The sequence below is a fragment of the Corvus cornix genome, chromosome 18 (assembly GCF_000738735.6).
Source record: "Corvus cornix cornix isolate S_Up_H32 chromosome 18, ASM73873v5, whole genome shotgun sequence".
NCBI classification, from domain to species: Eukaryota; Metazoa; Chordata; class Aves; order Passeriformes; family Corvidae; genus Corvus; species Corvus cornix.
Window position 1 is genome coordinate 5009833 of NC_046347.1, and position 20183 is coordinate 5030015.

Genomic DNA, 20183 nt, shown 5'->3' on the forward strand with positions numbered 1-20183 from the left:
GTGTTATCACCCACAGTATTCCAGGACAAACCAGCAATAACCTTCCAGGAACCATAATCTGAACCAGGGCCTTTCCTGGCACCAGCCCCATCCCGCAGGGATTGCAGGATGGTGACACAATCACTTTGCTTCTCCCACCCACCACCTTGCTTCACCTCCAGCAGTGCTCTTTGCCCCTCAGCTCAGAGAGGGCAGCTCCACCTTCTCCCAGGGATCTGTGGGCAATGTGAAAGGAGCTGCTGAAGGACAGAATAGATATGAGAGGAGACAAGGATCACAAAAGGGAATTCAGAATTTTATTTCCAAAAAAAAAAAGAGCAATGTAGTGTTGAAACAAAAATCAAATTCAGTTAGTTTTCCTCCGATTTGAATGGCTACAAAAATAGATTCTACCCAAATCCATAAAGCCAGTTAACAGTACCATAACAAACAAACCCCAAAATTACTCATTCAGATACCACATACAGCAGCCACAGGAATCTAGCATATATTACTTGACGATTTTTTTTTCCTTAAAGTAAATTTCTAAATGTTTCCGTTAAAACTGAAATACCCATAAGATTTTAAAAAATTGTACAAAAAATAATTGTTGGAGGTAACAGTGTGCGTTTATTAAAATCCTGCGCCAAGGCAGTAAAACATTTATAATTTAAAACCCAGCCCAGTAGAAAAGAGAAATGTGCAAACATTTGAATGTTAGATGTACTCAGAGGCTTGTGGTGCATCAGACCTGGCATCCACTGCTGTCCTAAAGCAAGGCAGGCTCCAGCAGGAGAGGTCTCCAAGAGGCACTAAAGGGGAGGCAGAGGCAGCAAGCACAGCACACGAGCTGCAGCTCCCCAGTCTGGCTGCTGGGAGCACTGGTGCCTTCTCCCCAGGGACGGTTTGCCCAGTCAGTAGTGTTATGGCACTCGATCCAATGCCAGGAAGTCCTCAGTGAGTTCTGGTCAATCTGCTGTAGCAGGGAAAAATGCAAAGCCATTTTAAAAGGCAGGCATTGAAAGCTAATGAGAGCTAATGAGTTGATATGCTCAGATTGTTGCTGGGAGTTCTGGCTACCTCACCAGCTCACTTTGTGATAAGACTCAGGAGCCTTCAAAGGATTTTTAGCTCTTCCTTCACCACTTCAGCATGTAAGGCACTGAGCAGTGCTCACACACCACTCAGCCAGCAGATTCTCACCCTGAAAATTCGGGTCAGAGCTCGGCACAAAGCGTTTAAATAAGCTGAATTTTATAAAGAAATTTCATTCTACTTTCTGCCTCCTTTGGCTACTTCAAATATCTTCAGCCTCACCTACCTCCTCCATTACTTAGTCCGTGTCCTAACGGACTTCTTGCCGAATTTCTTTCTGCATAACTCCTGCAATGACACAAGAAGAGATTCCTTATTGCAATGCAGTCTCATCCCATCCACTCCCAGAGGCTGACAGAAGACCAGGATGAGGTAGTGTCCAGAGGAAGTGCACAGAGCAGAGCATGTCAGGCAGTCACTGATCCTTCCACACCAGCAGTTACCAACCCCACCAAGCTTCCTGCATCCGTTGCAGACAGTAGTCCTTTGCCTACACTTGGTAGCCCCTGTCCCTTGACCATTCTAGGGAGATGAGATAAAGCCCCGCAGCCGTGGTGGTAGCTCAGCTCTATTGTAGAGACAGAATGGGAGCAGAGACACTGAACACATCCAAGGGACAGTGTCAAGCCAGGATTAAAACTCCAGAGAGAGTCCCATCCTTGACCAACTAAGCCCGTGTGGCCTGCCCTTAGATCAGCATGGGTTGACACAAATAGAAACCTGTATGCGAATACTCAGAGTCCTGTTCCTTGGGGATGTGGGAATGTGATCTCTCCTGCTTTTCGGAGAGAAAGAGACAAAGCATTATTCATAAAAAACGCCAAGGGACAGCATGTGAAAGAGAACCTGACTCGCATTATTGCCCTTTGGTAGCTTGTGGGATGCACACATGACCAGATTCCAGCACAAGGATCCCTGCCATCAGGTGGGCACCCCCCTGCTGTCACCTCAAGCTGCCCTCCCCCAGCCAGCCCCAGCCATCAGGAAGAGAAGTGGGCTGATACTCACCCTCTGCCTCCCTCCAGAGTACTCTGGATCTCCTTCAGCACTTCTGGAAAGCAGAGGGTTAAATGAGTGAGCCAAACCAGAGGGGATCTGCTTTGAGGCAGCTGCCTGACCACATTCCACCTCCCCATGAACAGCCTCCAGAACCTGCCTCCCACAGCTCAGAGGTCAGTCCTTGGATCACCACTGCCTCTTCAACAGCACCAGGTTTTTACTGGGCAGGCTGGCACACAGGACTGAAGCAGTTGTTTGCCAGAGGAAACATTGCCAATCCCCGTGTACCAGAGCCCCAAAGGAACTGTCTGTTCCAGCTGTCATCTTACACAAGTCCTACTGGAAATAAAGATCCTTCTCTTATCTCAGCAGGGAACGAAGCTCTGCAGAACAACCCTGCCCGAGGGCATGGTTATCTGTCCAACCCCTCATTTCTGGGGATTCAAGACAACCCAGCATTTCTACCAGTAATTGCAGATCCCTTGGAACTAGAATCCACAAAATTCCCAGCAGTTTTCTTCTTTTCCCACCCAGAAGGGCACCTTCCCTCTCAGCAGCAAGACTTCATCTCACTCACTTTCGTCATTGAGTAAGGCATGTTCCATCAGCCTCCCAGACTTCCTTCCTAAAAAAGAGTAGGGAAAAAAGCTTTTACCTAACAATATTCTCCCCTTTACCTGAAATAAGTGCAGTTTTGGAAACCCACAATGGAACTGGATTTTTTCCCCCACGTTAAGTACTTTTTGACTTTACTGAATGCTTCACAACTAATCCTTGAATCTCACACACTGAACTGTATTTTCCAGCAATACTAGTTTGGATAACAGAAGATTCAAATAATTTCAGACCTTTCCTCCAGCAAAAACTCTGTTCTAACCTTTAAGGGAATCTTCCACACCCAATTTACTTCAGAGGTGTCAACTAAAATACCATCCAGGCAGGTCACTATGTTTCCCTCACATCCCTCCTTATTTTTCCTTATTTTTCTTAGGTAGAAAATATTAACTGTAGCAATAGGAAAGACATTTTGAGGTTTACACATCACCATGCTACCTTTAGTACACTTATTTTTTTTCACTTACCATCTTCTCCACAGTCACCTGGACTCTTTCCTGGTCCCCTAAAAAAGGAAAGGAGACAGAAAACAATTACTGATGCTGAGGCACAGGGGTGCAGAGAACTGTTTCTGGCAGCTGAAAGGAGCTCCAGTGCACATCAACTAAATGGTTTGCTGAGTGTAGGAAGGGCTTCACCACATGCTGGTGATGCAGAAGTCTGCAGACACCACAGAACACTAATAAACTCTTCAAATAAAATTCCTGTAGGATCTCTGTGAGTGTCAGATCTACTGTTACTCTGTTCCAAGAGGAGAGGAGGAACACTGGATTTCCCTTCACAAAGCAACAGCTCAGCTCCAGCACTTGGGAACAAGCAAAGCAAGCCAGGGCTTGCCCTAAGTTAGTGACTCCAGCTTAGGGATACCAGTTCCAGTGCTTCCTGCTGTGTCCTACCAAATGTACTCCAAGTAGGAAAACCATCGGGGGAAGGTTACATTTCCTGATGCCAGTCCCTCCATAGAAAATAACTTCAAAGGGTTTTTTTTTTTTCCTCCCTACTCAGACACAGTCAGTGTGCAAGAGTATTACAGAGTTTACCTGGATTTCCTTACAGCATTCTCTGTGCCAGACTTGTTGTGCACTTGATTGTTGCTTGTCACTTCTGGGATGTCCACGATGCACCGGGGCTCCACCAACCATTTGGTGGAAAGGGAAAACCTCTCAAACTCCGATGGCGAGATCAGATAGAAACCTACAGGTGTTTGGGAATTTACAAGGGCAATTCTCAGGAAACAGTTCCAGAACCAAAGGTGATCCAAAAAAAGAACAGATCTAGGCGTGGTCTGTTGGCAGAAAGGGTTTGCTTTTCCTTCTATCTAAGCAAGGAGGGATCATTGAGGAAGATATTACCCAGCTCCCCCCTCTGGTTAGCCTAGAGACTGTGCAATTTAAGATTATGCTGAGAGAGAATTCTGCTGTCCTGTGCTGACACTTAGGAAAAACAGCACAGAAAGATGCAAGAAATGAACTGGAAAGCAGCAATCCATCTTCAGCAGCCATAAGATGCTGGATCCCAGTTTTGCAATGTGAGTGCTGAGCCACAGGCATGTACAGGAGGCACAGTGGAGACATTTCCCCAGAGCCTGCTGCTTGGAGAGCTATTCCCTCACACCAGACAAGAGGAGGGTGGCCAGGTGCAAGTTACCTAAGGAGCACATCCAAGCTGAAAACCCCTGTATTCGTTAACAGTAATGGAATAAACTCACTCCTGCTTCTGCTAACTCATGTGTTGGTACCTGTTGGGAGCTGCTACTGCCTGGAAACACACAAGGAACACATTTCTGAAATACTCTCACATGTGTACACAGCCAGCTGTAAACACTAAGCCCTTTCCCACTGTCTCAAACACACAATAAGAGGGATGATTTGGGGGAAGCCCACCTCACCTTGGCCATATTTGGTGAAGACACAGGATGCAATGCCACTCACATCCTCCTTGCGGATGCAGGGGTAGCGGATCTGTAACTTGAGGAAGGGCAGGGAGATGATCTGGATGTCTCCCAGGTTGGTCAGCACTGCCAGGTCGTTCTCGCTGTAATCGTCGGTCTTGCAGCTGCCGAAGTTGGCAACTGTCACCTTCCGTACCCTGCAGCCCTCCAGGGCTGTCAGCTTCAGCTTCAGCTTGGAGCTGACCTTGGGCAACGTGAAGACCTGTCACAGAAACGAGACACTGACACCTCTTCCTGCACAAAGGCAGCAGCAGCAGCTCCCTGGGACATCTGCTGCTCCCTCCCTGGACAATGTTTCCATTCACAGGGAATACACAGAGGTGTAACCAGAGCCAACCCCCTGCTCACAAGAAGGAATCAGCCACAGGCAGCGTGAGAATCTATCTCTGTTCTGACATCGGTTTTACCCTTCAGGCTGTAACTGTACTTCTCCCCTATTTTTCCAAAACTCTTCCCTATTTGGCTACAAACTATTATAGAAAGAGAACAGGGTTTGAGTTAGTGTGCAAAACAAGAAACCTTTAAGCTACTTCACAAACATACCTACAAATTCCTGCTTCTGCACTAACCACAGAAAAGCTCTTACCCAAAAGCAGAAGCAGCCTTGTCCGAAGAGTATAATGTAATATAGGCATAAAATTTCTTTATTCAGCACTATGCTGAATACCCAGCTCACCAGCACACATCTGATTTATGGACTGCACCAAACAGAAATGCTGTCCCATGGCTGTTATTCAGGTACAGGAGAACCAGCACACCCAAGAGTTCTCTCTCCACTGAGCTGTGCCCAGTGCTTTAGCAGATTTCATGCACAGTTTATAGGCACCTCCCCCCCTTTAAGAGGTGACACTCACCTTAAATTGCTCTTCAGATACCACCAGCAGCTGGTGGCTGCCTTGCATATCAGGACTCTTGGAAAGGTCATGTGCTACTTCTAGAGGTTCCGGGAGGGGAGTGCTGCGTCCATCCAACACAAGTATCCCCACAACAGGAGCCCTGTGCATCAGCTGAATCTCTTTGGCTAGACAGGCAAGATAAGGAGGGAAAACAAACAGAAAAAACAAACAGGAGTCTAGTCAGAGACACTGTTAGAAACTCATTCACATCCTCTCAGAGCTGGAGACCTATATACTGTGGTTATAGAAATGCTGCCTAAAAAGATTTAGTAGTTGAAGGGCATTCTGACTGGACTGATCTGTGTTAAACAGAAACCATTGTTACATAAAGACATCAGGCCCAGCTGTCAGAACAAGGGACATGTGCAGCAAGGGTTGATGGCAAACTTCAGTGACAGCTGACAAAAATTCACATTTCTGAAGTGAGCAGGAAACGAGGCTGAGGCACATGAAGCAGTGCTGGAGCTCCAGTTCAGCTGCTGCAGTGAGCACTGCTTAGCTCAGACACTGCCACACTTGGCTCCAGTCACTGATAAACAGCACTAATTGAGCCATCCTGCTTTTCTGCCCGTAACTCCTGTGAGTGATGGCTCAGACCCAGCAGAACCCTGCTTTCACCAGGCACTTACCCTGCTCTGCCCTCACAGGCTCATCCATCCTCCTCTCTGCTGGAGGAACACGTAAACAGAAGGCGTAGACTGTCCCTCCATTGGTGCCAGCCCACAGGGACGGGCAGTGCCGGGAGCCTGGAACAACAAAAAGGCCCATGAGCAAGGCACCATCCATGACACCCTTCAGTAACAGCTTTCCCTGGCTATAAAAACCTCCCTCTGTTTGCACCTTAAATAGCTTTGTATCTGGGGGGACTTGCCAGGCAAACTGGAAGTTCTTACCATTCTTTTCCCAATACACCAGCAGCCCTCAGAAAGGACGCTGCACATGAGCAAAGGCAAAAGTACCACCACACGAACCACCACAACTGCTGTGTCCAGTTTTCACACATTTATATCACACAGGAGCAGAGTAAACTTGTGCATGGTATCAGTTTGGGCTCAAATGCACAACCAGCCCCCCCACCTTCATCAAAATTAAAAGGCTCTGCTGGAGATAGGGGTGAACTTCAGAGCAATGAGAGAAAGAAAAGTTTATACTAAAAAGTCAGATGCCATTCCAGCCCATTTGAAAATCATACATAAAGACTTGATTCAAAGATGAACTGCCACTTGCTTCGGATTAGCCAGCAGCCCAGAATGGCTAAATAACAATTCTGCATGACAACATATGCTCTTGTTCTATATTGGTTTTTCAGCACAGCACAAAGTAGGACACAGGAGGTGCCGAGTTTTCCTGGCAGTAAATCCTAATACACTCCTTGGCAGAAGAAGTAAAAACCCATTTGGAAGAAGAGAGAGATGCTTTTCCTACTCACTGTCTCTCAGAAAGGTATCAGCAAAATACAAGGTTCGCACAAAGCCAGTGAAAGAGTCTTCTGCTGAGCGGGCTTCGATCTTGCGCTGGACTGGAGCAAGTTCCATCTCCTGCAATGCGTCCTGGTCAAACTTGGCATTTGCTTCTTGCACCTTCACAGATGAGGAGACACATTGTCAGTCAGGGAGAGAGAGGGGGGGTGGCAGCAATAGAAAGGCACAGCAGGGTCACACCAGTGAACTTGTCCTCTGAACTGGTCTTCTCTAAAAATGTGCCTGCTTTTATCTAACAGAACAGCATCAGAAATTGCCATTTTTCCCTCATACCAATAGCTACTGATTTGATAGCAGGGCTGAGACCACCTCCTGCTCTAAGCAGTCTCAGCAGGCTCCAAGCTGTAAACAGACAGACCCCAAAAAGGTGAAGCCCTCACCTCTGAGGCATTCCCACTACCTCCTCGCCGCTTCCTACTGGACACGCGGCTTCTTCTGATCCGCCGGAATGACTGACGGAGGGACTTCTTCAAGGATTTCACCCGAGACAGGGGACCTTCTAAGGCCAACTGGTCACTGGGATGCAGTGTGCACCTGGAAGAGGGAGACAGTAGCCACGTGGTCACTTTCTACTGAGTGGCAATTGCTCCCAAGAGTCCAACAAGTATCCCAAGTATCCACACGAATGTTGGAACACACTTATATATTCTGGAAGATCTTCAGTGGTGGAGAAAAAAGAAGCAGAGCTTCTTGCTACAGTGACAGCTCTTGAGAAATCACTTATCACACCTTGCTTTGTTAGTAATTCCAGGTCATCATTAACATAAGGATTACCACAGACCCCCTGGAAAGATGACACTTACTTGACAAAGACCAGTTGCTTCTGCTGATGGTCAAAAAGCCCAAACCCATGACTGGTACCAAAGGCCACAAGCTTCCACTCTGAGTGCAGGGCCAAAGAGGTGACCACAGCTGGTGGTTGACACTGGACAAGGACAAATGGCTGAAAACCAGCTTCAAATCGAACAGGGCCATCTCGAGTTTTTAGCTTCTCGTGACCTTTCCATCGATAGCCCTCTTGGTCCTGCAGGAGATCTGCTTCAGCATGGTCCACCACGTGTTCTGCATCCTCGTCGTTCAGTTCCATCACCAACACCTGAAAGGAAGAGAACCTTTGCTACAGCTTTTGCTGTGCAGGCAGATCTCCAAGCTGCAGCCCTTCCCTACAGCTACTAAACTATAGCACCTCTCAGGACAGGTAAGTAGCAGCAGACAATGTCTAAAATACCAACTAGAGAAAGCAGAAAATCCCAGAATGGTTTGGGTTGGAAGGCACCTTAAAGATCACCTGGTTCTAACTCCTGCCATGGACAGGGACACCTTTTCTGGTCAAGAGTTCCATCCAACCTGGCCTTAAACACTTTCAGGCATGGGGCATCCACAACTTCTCCAGGCAGCCTGTTACAGTGCCTCACCACCCTCACAGTAAAGAAGTTCTTCCTATCTAATATCTAATCTAAACCTACTCTCTTTCAGTTTGAAGCTACTCCCCCTTGTTCTGTCACTCCAGGACCTTGTAAGTAGTCTCTACCCATGTTTCTCGTAAGCTCCTTTCAGGTACCAGAAGGCTGCAAATTAGACGACCCCAAACCTTCCTTTCTCCAGGCTGAACAATCCCAATTCTCTCAGCCTTTCCTCAGAGCAGAGCTGCTCCATCCCTCTAATCAAACTTGGTGGCCTCCTCTGGACTCACTCCACCAGCTCCATGTTCTCCTTGTGCTGGATGCAGTGCTCCAGGTGGAGCTCACCAGAGCAGGGTCCCATGAAGCATTTCCAGAAAACAGATCAATTTACCATGAGAAAAATGAGCATTTTGAATTTAAGCAGATCTCCAGATTACTCTGAAACCTGCACTGAAAACAATGTTTATGTTGATTGTTCATATTCCAATACCTGTCCTGCTGTACCAGCAACAGCCAAGTATCCACTGTATTTACACAGGTAGATCTTCTGGATCCCAAGTCTTGGATCATCACTGTAAGGATCAAAGGTACCAACCTAGGCAAGAGAACAGAGAGGGGCTGGTCTTTAACTGGGGCAGGAATCAGAACTGCCTGGGTTTTCAGAAAGTTTCTACAAGCAGCAGCTCTCTTACCTTGCGGAGTGGAGGCCACTCATCCTCCCCCAGGGTGTTCATGTTGTCATTGGGATCAGCATCTGTGAGGAACACTCTCACTGTGCTCAGCTTATAAAGGAGGTGCAAGCAGACACCAGAGGCATCCCAAAACCTCACTGTGCCATCCTCATGCCTGGGGGGAGGATACAGGGACACACATCACACAGGAGAACAGCACATGGAGGGTAAAACGGAGGGGGAAATACAGAAACAGAAAAACAAACCACAGAAAGATTTTTGGCTTCTTGGGTATTTTTTGTGGGTTTTGGTTTTATTTTGTTTTTAGTTTTTTGGGATTTTTTAATATCCAGCTGTTCTTGGTGATCTGACACCATTACACCAATTTAAGATTACGCCAAAAAGACATGGAAAAGGCAGAAAGCTTAGCATATGGAAGGAAAAACTCATCCAGGCAAAAATATGGTTACTGCGAGGGAAGGGAAAAAATAAAATTTAAAAAAAAAAATAAATAAAAAAAAAATAAAAAAAATCAAGCTTTAATCTTAGTTCTCCAGGTGAAAATTTGCAACAGTCTTCCAACACAAGGGTAGGAGCTTCTAACATGCTCCATCAAAAATGAAATCTGAGGAACAGCCCACTGAAACTCTCAAAAGTGCTTTGAAAAGAAAATGGTACATTTTTATGCAATGAGACCATCTCTTTCTAGCTACTTCCACCACTTAGCTAGATCTGTTCAGGTTGATCAAAGCACACAGGAGTCCAAGCTAACCTGTATTTTAAGATCCAGAGTGTAAGGCAGAGGGAAAAATGCTTCAAAACATGCGGGATTAAGCTCCACTTTTACACTGCTGCCTTTGAACCAGGCTGGATTAGTGTCTGCACTCCTACACACTTTGGGAGTAGGGGGAATGGATAACACATCAAAACTAAAAATCAGCCACTTTCTGGGTTATCTGTGGACATCATGACCTGTTTGCTCAGAAGCCGCAAAATCAGCTGGCTTTACAAAGCCAGCAGCACAGCTTTGAGACGCTGCGCTGTAAAGCTGCAGCCTACTCCCTACAAGATGAGCAGACTTTAACTCCACAGGAAAATCTCAGTTAGTTCAAAAGGGGGAACTGGAAGTGGAAAGGGGTCCCTGATGGTCCTCAGGTCAGCACCTACCCTGTTAGCAGCAAGTCCCTCTGTGGAGGATCCGGAGCGATGTTGGTGCCACCGTCAATCGGCCATGGCTACAAATACAGTAAGAGAAGTGTGTGACCTCCTAAGCAGTGACAGTGTGGAGAGAATATAAAGTCAGCAGGAGGGCATGAACTCCAGTGCAAGTGGCAGTGAAACAGTCCATGCTGTCAGCTTTTGTTTGCATTACATGTTCCCATTCTGACACCAACTGTGCCTTTTAGAACGCATTCTACGTATTTCCCCGAGAAGCTTCATGCTTTTACATGAGAACTTTGTTACCCCCGACAGCTGGGAACACTCAGACTTTCCCTCTGGCTTGTCAAAGCTTAAAAAAATATCACATTTTAATTCCCCAGTGTGAGTAACTGTACTGGTGGTGCTTTGGGAAAAAGCCTTTCTCGACCCTATTAAGAGGCAGGACAGTGTCTGGTGGGGCTGAACCCTCTGCAGATCATCAGCAGCACAGACCACCCACACCCTGGGCAGTCACTCTGTCCTAAACACGTGGGAACACACAGGGGGACACAAAGCTGCCATACCATACTGGAGTAGTGAACGTTCTGCTTGCTCCCAGCGCTGATAATCCGCTCCCAGAGCTTCAGTGGGATGTTGGAGACGTGGTGAGAGCAGGTGATGGCTGAGCAGTGCAGGGAAGCCAGGTATGGAGGGTGCACTGCTGGCCAGCCTGCACTTTTCAAGTCTATCACCACGAGCTCTTCTTCTGCCAGCACCACCAGGGCAGAGGGGTCATCGAATTCTGTAGAAACAACACTCATTGAGGCTGACAAAACTGACATCCAAGGTCAGTGCAAACAAGCTTCCTGTAAGGCTGCTTTGAAAACCGTAATCACACAGCTCCACATCAACATTTTTGTTGGAAAAAACTTTAAATGCTTCTGTGTTAACTGGGCCTATTGAGTATGAATCTGAAGACACAGATTTACTGCAAATTCATGTTTCTTTACATCACTCCTGGGACTGTGACAGTGACTTTTAATAGATTCCCTCGCAGAATGAAAAATTTGTTAACAACTGACTAAGTAACACAAAGTTCATACCTACTACTGTAACAGCCAGAATTCCTCTACCTACACCTAATTAACAGCACTGGGTGGAAAGACATGCATACACCCCAGCAGTGACCCATTTAGTGCTGTGTTAGGACCACAGTCCATCCAGGCTAAGCTGCTTAAACATGCTAATGCCTTGGGTTCTGCAGAATGCTTCTCTGCTTGAACTGACAAGTATTTACAATTCAGCTCTCTTTTCATTTTCTCTTCTTCTCATACATTGTGACACATCCTCTAGACTTTCTTTTTAAAGATGTGTACATCACCTAATAATTCTTATGTATATTAGGGACAACTACAAAAGAAATATGCTAATGTAGCTTGACTGGTGACATCTGACACAAACAAGAATTTTAATTCTAGTTACAGTGGAAAATCTTGAGTGAAAAAAATTTAGTCTACAAGGACATTATTGCAGCAAGGCTCACAAGTCAGCCACAGCAGCAAACTGGTGGGGAAAACCGAAACCACAGGCCAGTTCACAGCAGTGACAATTAACACAGCTACAGAAATCTGAGTGAATGTAAAACTGGAGTGGGGGTGATAAACAGAGAGCCATTAGCAAAGTACCTAACTCAGCTTTTCCCTGACCTTCCCTCCTAAACTGTACTTCTACTTCCCTCCTTTACTTGGTTGATTACCTGGTATACACTTGCAAGAGGTACATATTGACAACTATTCGCTCAGCAAAATTAAATTCAAGTAATTAGTACTTGGCATCACTAGTGAGGCACCCCAAGTTTCACCTCTGACTAGGCCCAGCCACAACACATCACTGATTAGTTATGTTTCTTCATGAAAAGAATGTTTTCTGTTCAGTTTTACTTTGCTTTTCTATGTGCCATCATTTGCAGTTGCCCACAGGACTTCATAACAAAACAAATAATATCATCCCTGTACTGTTACAGCCCTGCAGTTTGCTGTTGGCAACATTAACCAAAAGTGCTCTGTTTTAACAATTTTTTTCCCTGCAAAGACACACATCTGAGCTCATTTCTTATGGCAAGAATCTATTTTAAGCTGCTGAAGTAGCAGGCACAGTAGAATTTGTCATGATTGCCATACACTCACCCACCTCATTGAAAAAAAAAAAAAAACCAAAACAGGAAGGGCTGGCCTTTTAAAAACTGTTTCCACAGCATATTCAGGGTAGTGGAAAGTCACCAGCTACGACCATGCTGCAATGCATAAGCTTTGTGCTTATTAAATTAAGTGGCTTTGGTATACAATTAATACCTTGGTATTGCCACTGCAGGGAAGACTGCTTAAGGGCAAACAAGGCAAGCTACGTAGATCCACTAAGCTTAGGCAATCAGCCACAAGGAAGCTTGTCAACCACAGAAACCTCATTTTATTGTAAAAAACTTCCTCACCTAAGTGCAACAGTTTCAGTTTCCTGTAGCAGCTCCTGTCTGAACCCACTGGCAGTGGCATTAACTAGTTAATTCAATTCTTGGGAAGTAGAAATATAAAGCCTGTTAATTCAGTTATTTCATCCTAAAGGATTTCTAATCATATCCAGAAACTGAACTCTAAGCAGTCCAACTCTGACCTAAAAAGCTCGGGTTTCTTTAATCTTTAAGATTTTTGTTCCATCATGTGGAATCTCCACTCTGACAATTTCATAGAAAGTAAAAGGGTCTCCTTCGTTAATACCAAAAGGTATTGAACTTGAGGCACTGAACAATACCTCAAGTTTATCAGCACTGTGAGCCTGAAGGCTTAGACCTGCAAGTTCTGCTCACTTGGAAGACGCTTTTATAAAGGCAGCGTTGTGCACGGAAAATCAGTACCAGACACATACAGGCACCTCTGCTCAGTTACTCTGCATTTCTCTGCTGTCTTTTCAGTGACCTGAGAGGGTCTGTTAAGATCTAAGAAAAGAGACAAGAGGGAATCCAAAAGCTGTTTCTTTCTGCCTCTTTTCCCAAGACATTCCTCCCCTGAATCTGTGCTCTGCTTCCCAGAACAGGCCGGAGGGATCCAACCTGCACAGACAGACTCGGATGCAGAGCTGCTGCTGTCACCACCCTCCCTGGCAGGACACTGGACAAATTGGTTTGGAAACCTGTCTAGCAGGCAAAGCAGAGACTAGAAAGCCTGAGAAGATCCAGTAACAGAAGATTGACTTAGAAGCTCCTAAAAAATCTGCAATTTAGTCTGATCCAGCTTCCAACACTGCACATTTTTGGAGCTTGAAATAGCATTTTATACTCAGTTACTCTGAGTTAGCCAGAAGCAAGAACTATACCAGCATTAAACAAAGAGTTCTTGGGGAAAACCCTTTAGAATTTCATGAAAGGAAAGAATATACAGTTACTGCAGAAATAAGGGCAATAAAGCTCTTCAACAGAAGCAAGAATCTAACAAGCTCTACACAATTCCAGGAATGAGAACTATTCAGTTTACATTCATGTTCACCAGCACTAAGGAAATTAAGTTCTCCATATACTGACCCTTGCTTCTATGTCACCCTTTGCTGATTTATTACCCAGAGCTCCAGACACAAAACCAGGTCGTAATTACAAGAAGCAGCGTCTCAGTGGGAGTAAATTCTGGTTTTAATTATTAGTCTCCTTTGAAGTACTGTTTCCAAACAACAATATTCAGATCCTCATTTCACAACCTGGTTATGTCCAGTGTCCAGCTTAAACAGACATAAGCTTAAGAGGTCTTTTCTCATAACAGAGCAACCTAATTTTTTTGAGGAATGTATGGCATTTGTAACCAGCCCTTTATTTACATCAGTATTTTACACTTCACTTTTAAATGGGCAATCTTTCACAGCTGGACTCAAGGGTCTTTTCCAAACTAAATGATTCTGTGATTTCTCTGCTAAAGCCTCAGAAACTCCCCAAACAACTGACCTCCTTATCACATTTCATGTGCTATTTATACCAGGCAGATTCCCACACACGTACACAGCTACCCTAATTCCTCAGTAATGCCCTTCCATCACATACCTGCAGCAGGATCTGAACTGAAGATTATGAAGAAGTCTATCACTCGTGAGGTAAAGTCAAAGGCTGTTTGCTGGCTGCCGTGGATAACAGAGATGCTGTGCCGGTCCCCATAGCTAGCCCGGGGCATTCCTCCTTGGAATATTATGTAAGGAAGCCTGAAGAGAAAGAAAGAGTTAAAGTGGTGTGTGCTGAAGTGAGGAGTAAGAAAAAATTCAAAGAAATGTCAAAGAAACTTTGACAAGTTCTTACAACGTTACTCTAAAGGGTTCATATGGCATTGCAGACTGCACCCTTTAAATAGGAGAGACTGAAGGGATACACCACAAACTCACCCATTTTTTGTTGTCTGCCAGTAGATCTTGGAGATGGCCTTGCAAGGAAAAGGACCTGAGAAAACAGAGTGTTTTGCTACAATTCAAGAAGTGCATCTTTACATCAGAAGTCGCTGATTCTGCTTCAGCCAGGTCACCTCACCCTCCACCCCAAGGGGAGCCACCTGAATTAACAGGAGCCAGCACCACCACCCCAGACCAAGCCACATCAGACAAGTCTTCTGAGACACACTGACCACAGAACTCCTCAGCAAAACACAGCTTAGGCTCAGGGGAAGCTCTAAACCATGTTGCTGATGGCTACCAAGGAGTGGAAGTGCTGCTGGAGGAGCTGATTAACTAGAAAGGATTGCTAAAATCACAGTCATTCCTGAAACTAATATAAAGTGATGGAGCTTTAGAAGCTTCTCTACACTCAAAAGGTGAGGTCATCCCATTTGATGGGTTCCAGCAAATCAGAAGCTTCATTTCATCACTGCTCAGGTCAACAGAAAATACACTCAGCTCACTATTAATTACACAGGATCCAAGCAACTCCTGCTGAACAGGACACCAGCTAAAACAAAGAGCTGAATCACCAACACCCTTCTTCATAAGGGGCACTAATTTTGTCAACAGACTTGCTCTCCATGTTCAGGACAGACTTCAACAATGCAAGGGAGTTTCAAATCCAAGAAAAAAACTGGGCTGAAATCCTTTAGCCCAGGCTCATAAGCCATTCAAGAGGCACCTCTGCATTTTGCCATTAAACACTAGGGAGAACTGTGACATAAATATTTCACACAAGCTCAGAATTAGTTTGAGTTTGAACAAATACACAACAGTTAAACCTCACTTACTGACCATAAGGCACAGTGTTTTCCAGAGGCTCTGGCTGCCTGTTGTCACTGGATACTGGCCACTGGCTGTAACTTCCATCATAGTGACAACTAATGAATTTACTGCCATCCCTCTGCCAGTAGAGGTTCTCCAGCTGCTGAAAAGAAAGCCATACAAATGACTGCTCTCCAGAGAGCTGTTATCTCCCCAAAACAACCCTTCTTACTAAAAAAGCAGCTCTGTCAGGCTCCCCCTGCACCTGCTTTGTCTTCAGCATAAGTGAGAGCCCTTCCTGCCCTGCTGAACTGACTCTGGATTGAATCAATACCTGGCTGCCCAGGAAATGGTGTGTTGCTTTGTTATTCTGCAGGTCCCAGAGGACAATCAAGCCCCTGCTGTATCCAATTAGGATCTGGTCAGGGTTCTTAGGATGCTCCCGAAGGGCTTCCACCAGTTCACAGGATCGTCTGTTGCAGTTATCTTCTGGTATCCTGCAGGAGCAGAAGAGGAAAGCAAGAGAAGCTGAGTCCAGGTACAAACTAGAAGGACTGTAATAAAAGGTGTAAGAATGAGAAATTAAGTGACAAAGTTGAAACAGGTAATTACAATCTTCTCACAAATCCTTCAAGCAGCAGAAAAATCTTATGGGAGACATCACACCAGGCCTACCACATGGACATGCACCCAGCCCCATTTTCTTCAAGGAAAGGCCAAGGTTTACAATGAATACTAGGACTGGATCCCAGGACTGTAATAGACAGTCTGAACCACCCACCCTATTCTCCTACAGAATAAAGGTAGGATGGAAATGTCAGTAGGAGACATGAAGTAGGACAGTTTTCAGCAGCACCTGGATCTCCAGAGTGATAAAATCCCCATTTGAACAAAGCAGTATCAGATGTTCAGCCAGCGGTTGAAAAAATAAATGGGTAATTACAGCTAAACAGAATATTTTTTTTTTTTCAAAACTAAACACAAGGGCCAGGGCACAAGGTTTGCAGATTCACCCCAAGTGAACATGCTGTACCTCCACAGTGACAACACCATGTTGACCAGGACAAAAACTGTTACTTAACACACACCAGGACTGAAAGCTACTTTCATGAGAGTCAGGCAGATATGGACAATGCTTAACACAACAGTGAGGCCCCAGTACATGATCTGGGGTGACATTTTAACAAAGGATGTGTCTGGTAATGGGATTCCACCTCTTGTTTGCTCACTCACCGCTGCAGCACGGCCTCGGGGGTGATGGTCCTATCCTCCAGCACTCGGAATGAGGGCAGCTCCACCACAAAGATGTTGCCACTCTCCGTGCCGAGGTACAGCACTTCCCGTGAGGAATGGGGAAGCACAGCTGTTACCTGGGTGGCACTTGGTGGAGAGCTGGGGATGCAAAGAGACTGTTGTTACTGAATTTGGGACAGTTAACAACGTAACAGGGACATTTATTAGTGTCATTTGGTTGGGAGGCATGATTATTTTTTTTAAGGAGGAAAACACCAGCTTTAAGACAAATTACGTCAGAAATTTTTGATAAGTGCATGGACAAAGAACCAGACACCTTTTTTGCAGAACTCTCTCTAAGTGTTCCTAAAAATAGCTCACCTAAAACTGGCAGGATCAAGTGAAACTAAAACCACAACAGCATTTCAAAGTCTGACTTTAGGCATGGTTAAATTTACCTAACCTTAAGATTAACAGCTCCTGTACTCACAGCAGTGAGTGCACAAATATTTTAAAAGATGTCACCCTTTGCACTGGTTCAGCACTTTTAAATGCTGGTCTCCTATGCCCAAGCCAGCTCCTGGCTGGTTTCCATGAACACCCTTTCAATGGATTCAGAGGAGTGGCATGCTGTAACAACTGGACAAGCTCTAGCTTAAACAACAGCAGAATTTTCTGAGTTGCTTGTCCCCAGACCAGCTCCAAGCCCCTCCTGTGGCTTACCCAGGTGGCCCTTTGAGGGTGAAGCGATGCTCCTCCAGCAGCTCAGATGCTCCTCCGTGCTGCTTCAGGCTCCAGAGGTGCAAGCTGTTATCATCCAGCAGCGTCACCAGCTGGCACTGCAAAATCACACAACTTGCTTTTTTCAGAATGCCAGTATTAAATATAACACAGTAAATTTAGCAGTAGAGTTGCTGCTGTTCATAATTCCCTGCTAAAACAGGACTGGGGAGCTGGTTCAGTTTTTTATGGCATTGGACAAACACTGCAGCAACGAGATTTGGGGGGTGGAGGGAGACAAGAAGTAGCCTAGAGGCTAAAAACCCTGTTATAAAGGCACAGGTTATCACTAAGGGGGATGACAAGGATTTAGGCTCCTGAAGATCAGCCTGTGCTGTAAAGCCCAGCCATGCAGCTGCAGGCTATCTCACCTCCTCCTGGCTCAGCACAGGTTTGCTGAACACACCCCAGCTTTGGGTGGGGCTGATACACTCTGCTACACCACACTCCTCACATTCTTCGTGTCCAACCTCATTCTGGAGGGTTGTGTCAGAATCCTTTTATGAGCCCAGCCCTGCTGGCTGGATGTTCAAATTGAAGCATTTTACCTGCTGCAGCCACACCTGGTGCAACACTCCCCATGGGAGTTTCAGTTTATACCATTAGTTAAGCAAACAGACACCCAAAACCGCCTCAAGAATTAAACCCCTCTCATAAAGAGGCCACTTGTGCTACGCTGGGGGCACCAGGCAACAAAGTCTGTGACCAAGACACCAGTCTGGACAGTCAAGGGAAAGAGAAAGTGGTTAGACAGCCACCAGACACTTGGAAAATTCTGCTTTCCTATTTTTAGTGTGTGGCAATAACTGTTCAGCAATCCCCAGGAGCAAGATTCAATAGCCCCAAACACAAAGGCACCAAACTTAACAGCAGGTGAGGTTAGCAGTGCTGTTTTGAGCTCCTGAAAATAATTAAATCAGCTCAGCAGCAGCTCCTGTTCTATCTGTTGTGCAGAGGAAAGACCACCCAGTCCTACTGAAAAACTGGGGCTGCAAAAGGAAAAGGAAGTTCTTGCTTCTGCAGCAGATTGCCTGAACTATCCTGGCCTTATTACCATTCCCAGGATGTTGCTGGAGATAAATGACTAACAGTTATGAACAATAAAGCTACTCTTTAGTTTAAAGCTTCTCTTTTAGTTTTCCTGAGCATCTCCACAGCAACAAGCGCTGCTGAGAGCACAAAATACACTGGGATAAACATTCCCAACCAAGCAGCATTTGAATATTCTTGGTAATAGGAGCTCAGATCTCTGGAATAAAATCAACACCTGTTTAGGAGAGATCTACACAAGTCACAGAGGTACTGAAAATGTACTTACCTGATCAGGTATAAAGTGAATCTGCATTACAGTGTTGTTTTCTTCATGTAAACCCATGAACTCCACCCCAGGAGCACCATATCTGATGAGTTTGTTGAGGATCTACAGTATTTAAGGTGACCCACAGCTACAATTAATTGATAAGAAGCTTGCTAGCAAGCAAGACGAAAAGAGATTAATTTGAAACCACGTTTTACTGTTGGTGAGCTGGACAGCAAAGAATCAATGCAAATCTACTTTTGATTTTACATGCTTGTAAAATTTGCAGGCTGTGCTCACTGTGGAGAACAGGGAAGTTCACTTCTTCCTTCAGCACATGCAGAAGAGGTGCCTGGACCCTGTTTTTTTCTCAGGGATGTTTCGTGGTCTCCCAGACACTACAATCCTGCTTAACTAATTTGTAACCAGGAGACAGATGGCTTCTGCCTGCATGTGGAGTCCAGCCTCTGAGCACAAACACCACCAGCAATGAATGATTAAGCTGGCAGAGACAGCACCAACTTTTCCTTTCTGGGCTGGGTGACACGCCTGTTTTACAGCTCATCTAACTGGTCTCTGCCATGAGAATCACCTCACACACACAAAAATCAGACTGGACGTCATTAGCTAAAAAAAAAAAATAAATTACCACCTCCAATGTTTAGGTCTTTAATTCCTGGATGGTCAAAAACTCAGGAAGTTGAAAGCATTTCTGACTTCAGCTTTAACCTTTGAAATAGAATTGCTTTAGAAAAAAAAAGAAAAAGAAAAAGGAACCCTGCCCCAAATATTTAAACAACCCTGGAATTTACAATGTGAAGGATTGCTAAACTTAGGCCAGATCTAGTCTGACCTTCTGCATAGCAGGAGCAGAGTCTTGTTTAATATCTGCATCAGCTCAGCTTCTGTTTGAGCTATAGTTCAGCTCTTGGAAAGATAATCCCACCCTGATCAGACCAAAATCACTCCAAACCCTGGCAAACTGTTTCAGTGTTTCAGTAACCCTTGCCTGCAAATTCATACTTGATCTAACTGTGGAAGTGTCTTCGAAGCTCCACGTTCTGTTGAGGTTAAAGAACTCTCACCCAAGGTGTTCAAAGGATACAATTTGATGGCTCCTGATCGTGTCCCAATGGCCATGAGACGGAGAAATGGGCTATAGCCCAGGGCACTGGGCTGATGGGGAAATCCATGTTCCACAGTCTGGAGGAGAGAAGGAAAAATCATAATCAGCAGCTTGTTTCATGGGCACTGTTGGGCAGAGATAGAACACAGAAAGTAAACATGGCATGGCAGATGAAATACAGCACTTAATGGCAGCTTTTTCTGCTGAAAGGTGTTCAAACACCGGTTAGATTTGCTGAACAACAGCCTAATGATGAACATGTGCCAAGAATCCCTAGCTCCACAGCCAGGATAT

The 20183-nt window shown here is 45.3% G+C and overlaps 1 protein-coding gene across 6 annotated transcripts in view; it reads right to left on the bottom strand.

Moving 5' to 3' along the window:
* Positions 1-274: 274 nt before the first annotated feature.
* The window catches only part of LLGL2 (LLGL scribble cell polarity complex component 2), a 33124-nt gene continuing 13215 nt past the window's right edge, over positions 275-20183 (bottom strand). Inside the window, exons 3-27 of one of the 6 annotated variants that reach the window (XM_039562383.1) lie at positions 19869-19966; positions 18785-18866; positions 17410-17525; positions 16687-16845; positions 15788-15950; positions 15484-15613; positions 14641-14695; positions 14309-14463; positions 10815-11032; positions 10258-10325; positions 9112-9265; positions 8910-9014; positions 7820-8112; positions 7397-7550; positions 6965-7115; positions 6165-6281; positions 5494-5660; positions 4577-4841; positions 3729-3882; positions 3156-3193; positions 2651-2698; positions 2083-2125; positions 1795-1852; positions 1301-1362; positions 275-955 (exon numbers count right to left, since the gene is read on the bottom strand). In XM_039562383.1, coding sequence (XP_039418317.1) covers positions 1309-1362; positions 1795-1852; positions 2083-2125; positions 2651-2698; positions 3156-3193; positions 3729-3882; positions 4577-4841; positions 5494-5660; positions 6165-6281; positions 6965-7115; positions 7397-7550; positions 7820-8112; positions 8910-9014; positions 9112-9265; positions 10258-10325; positions 10815-11032; positions 14309-14463; positions 14641-14695; positions 15484-15613; positions 15788-15950; positions 16687-16845; positions 17410-17525; positions 18785-18866; positions 19869-19966 — 3045 coding nt within the window. In that variant the 3' untranslated portion in view covers positions 275-955; positions 1301-1308. Of the gene's footprint in view, positions 956-1300; positions 1363-1794; positions 1853-2082; positions 2126-2650; positions 2699-3155; positions 3194-3728; positions 3883-4576; positions 4842-5493; positions 5661-6164; positions 6282-6964; positions 7116-7396; positions 7551-7819; positions 8113-8909; positions 9015-9111; positions 9266-10257; positions 10326-10814; positions 11033-14308; positions 14464-14640; positions 14696-15483; positions 15617-15787; positions 15951-16686; positions 16846-17409; positions 17526-18784; positions 18867-19868; positions 19967-20183 lie in introns of all 6 variants that reach the window. The other 5 variants (XM_039562382.1, XM_039562381.1, XM_039562380.1 and 2 more) reach the window with 5 other exon arrangements.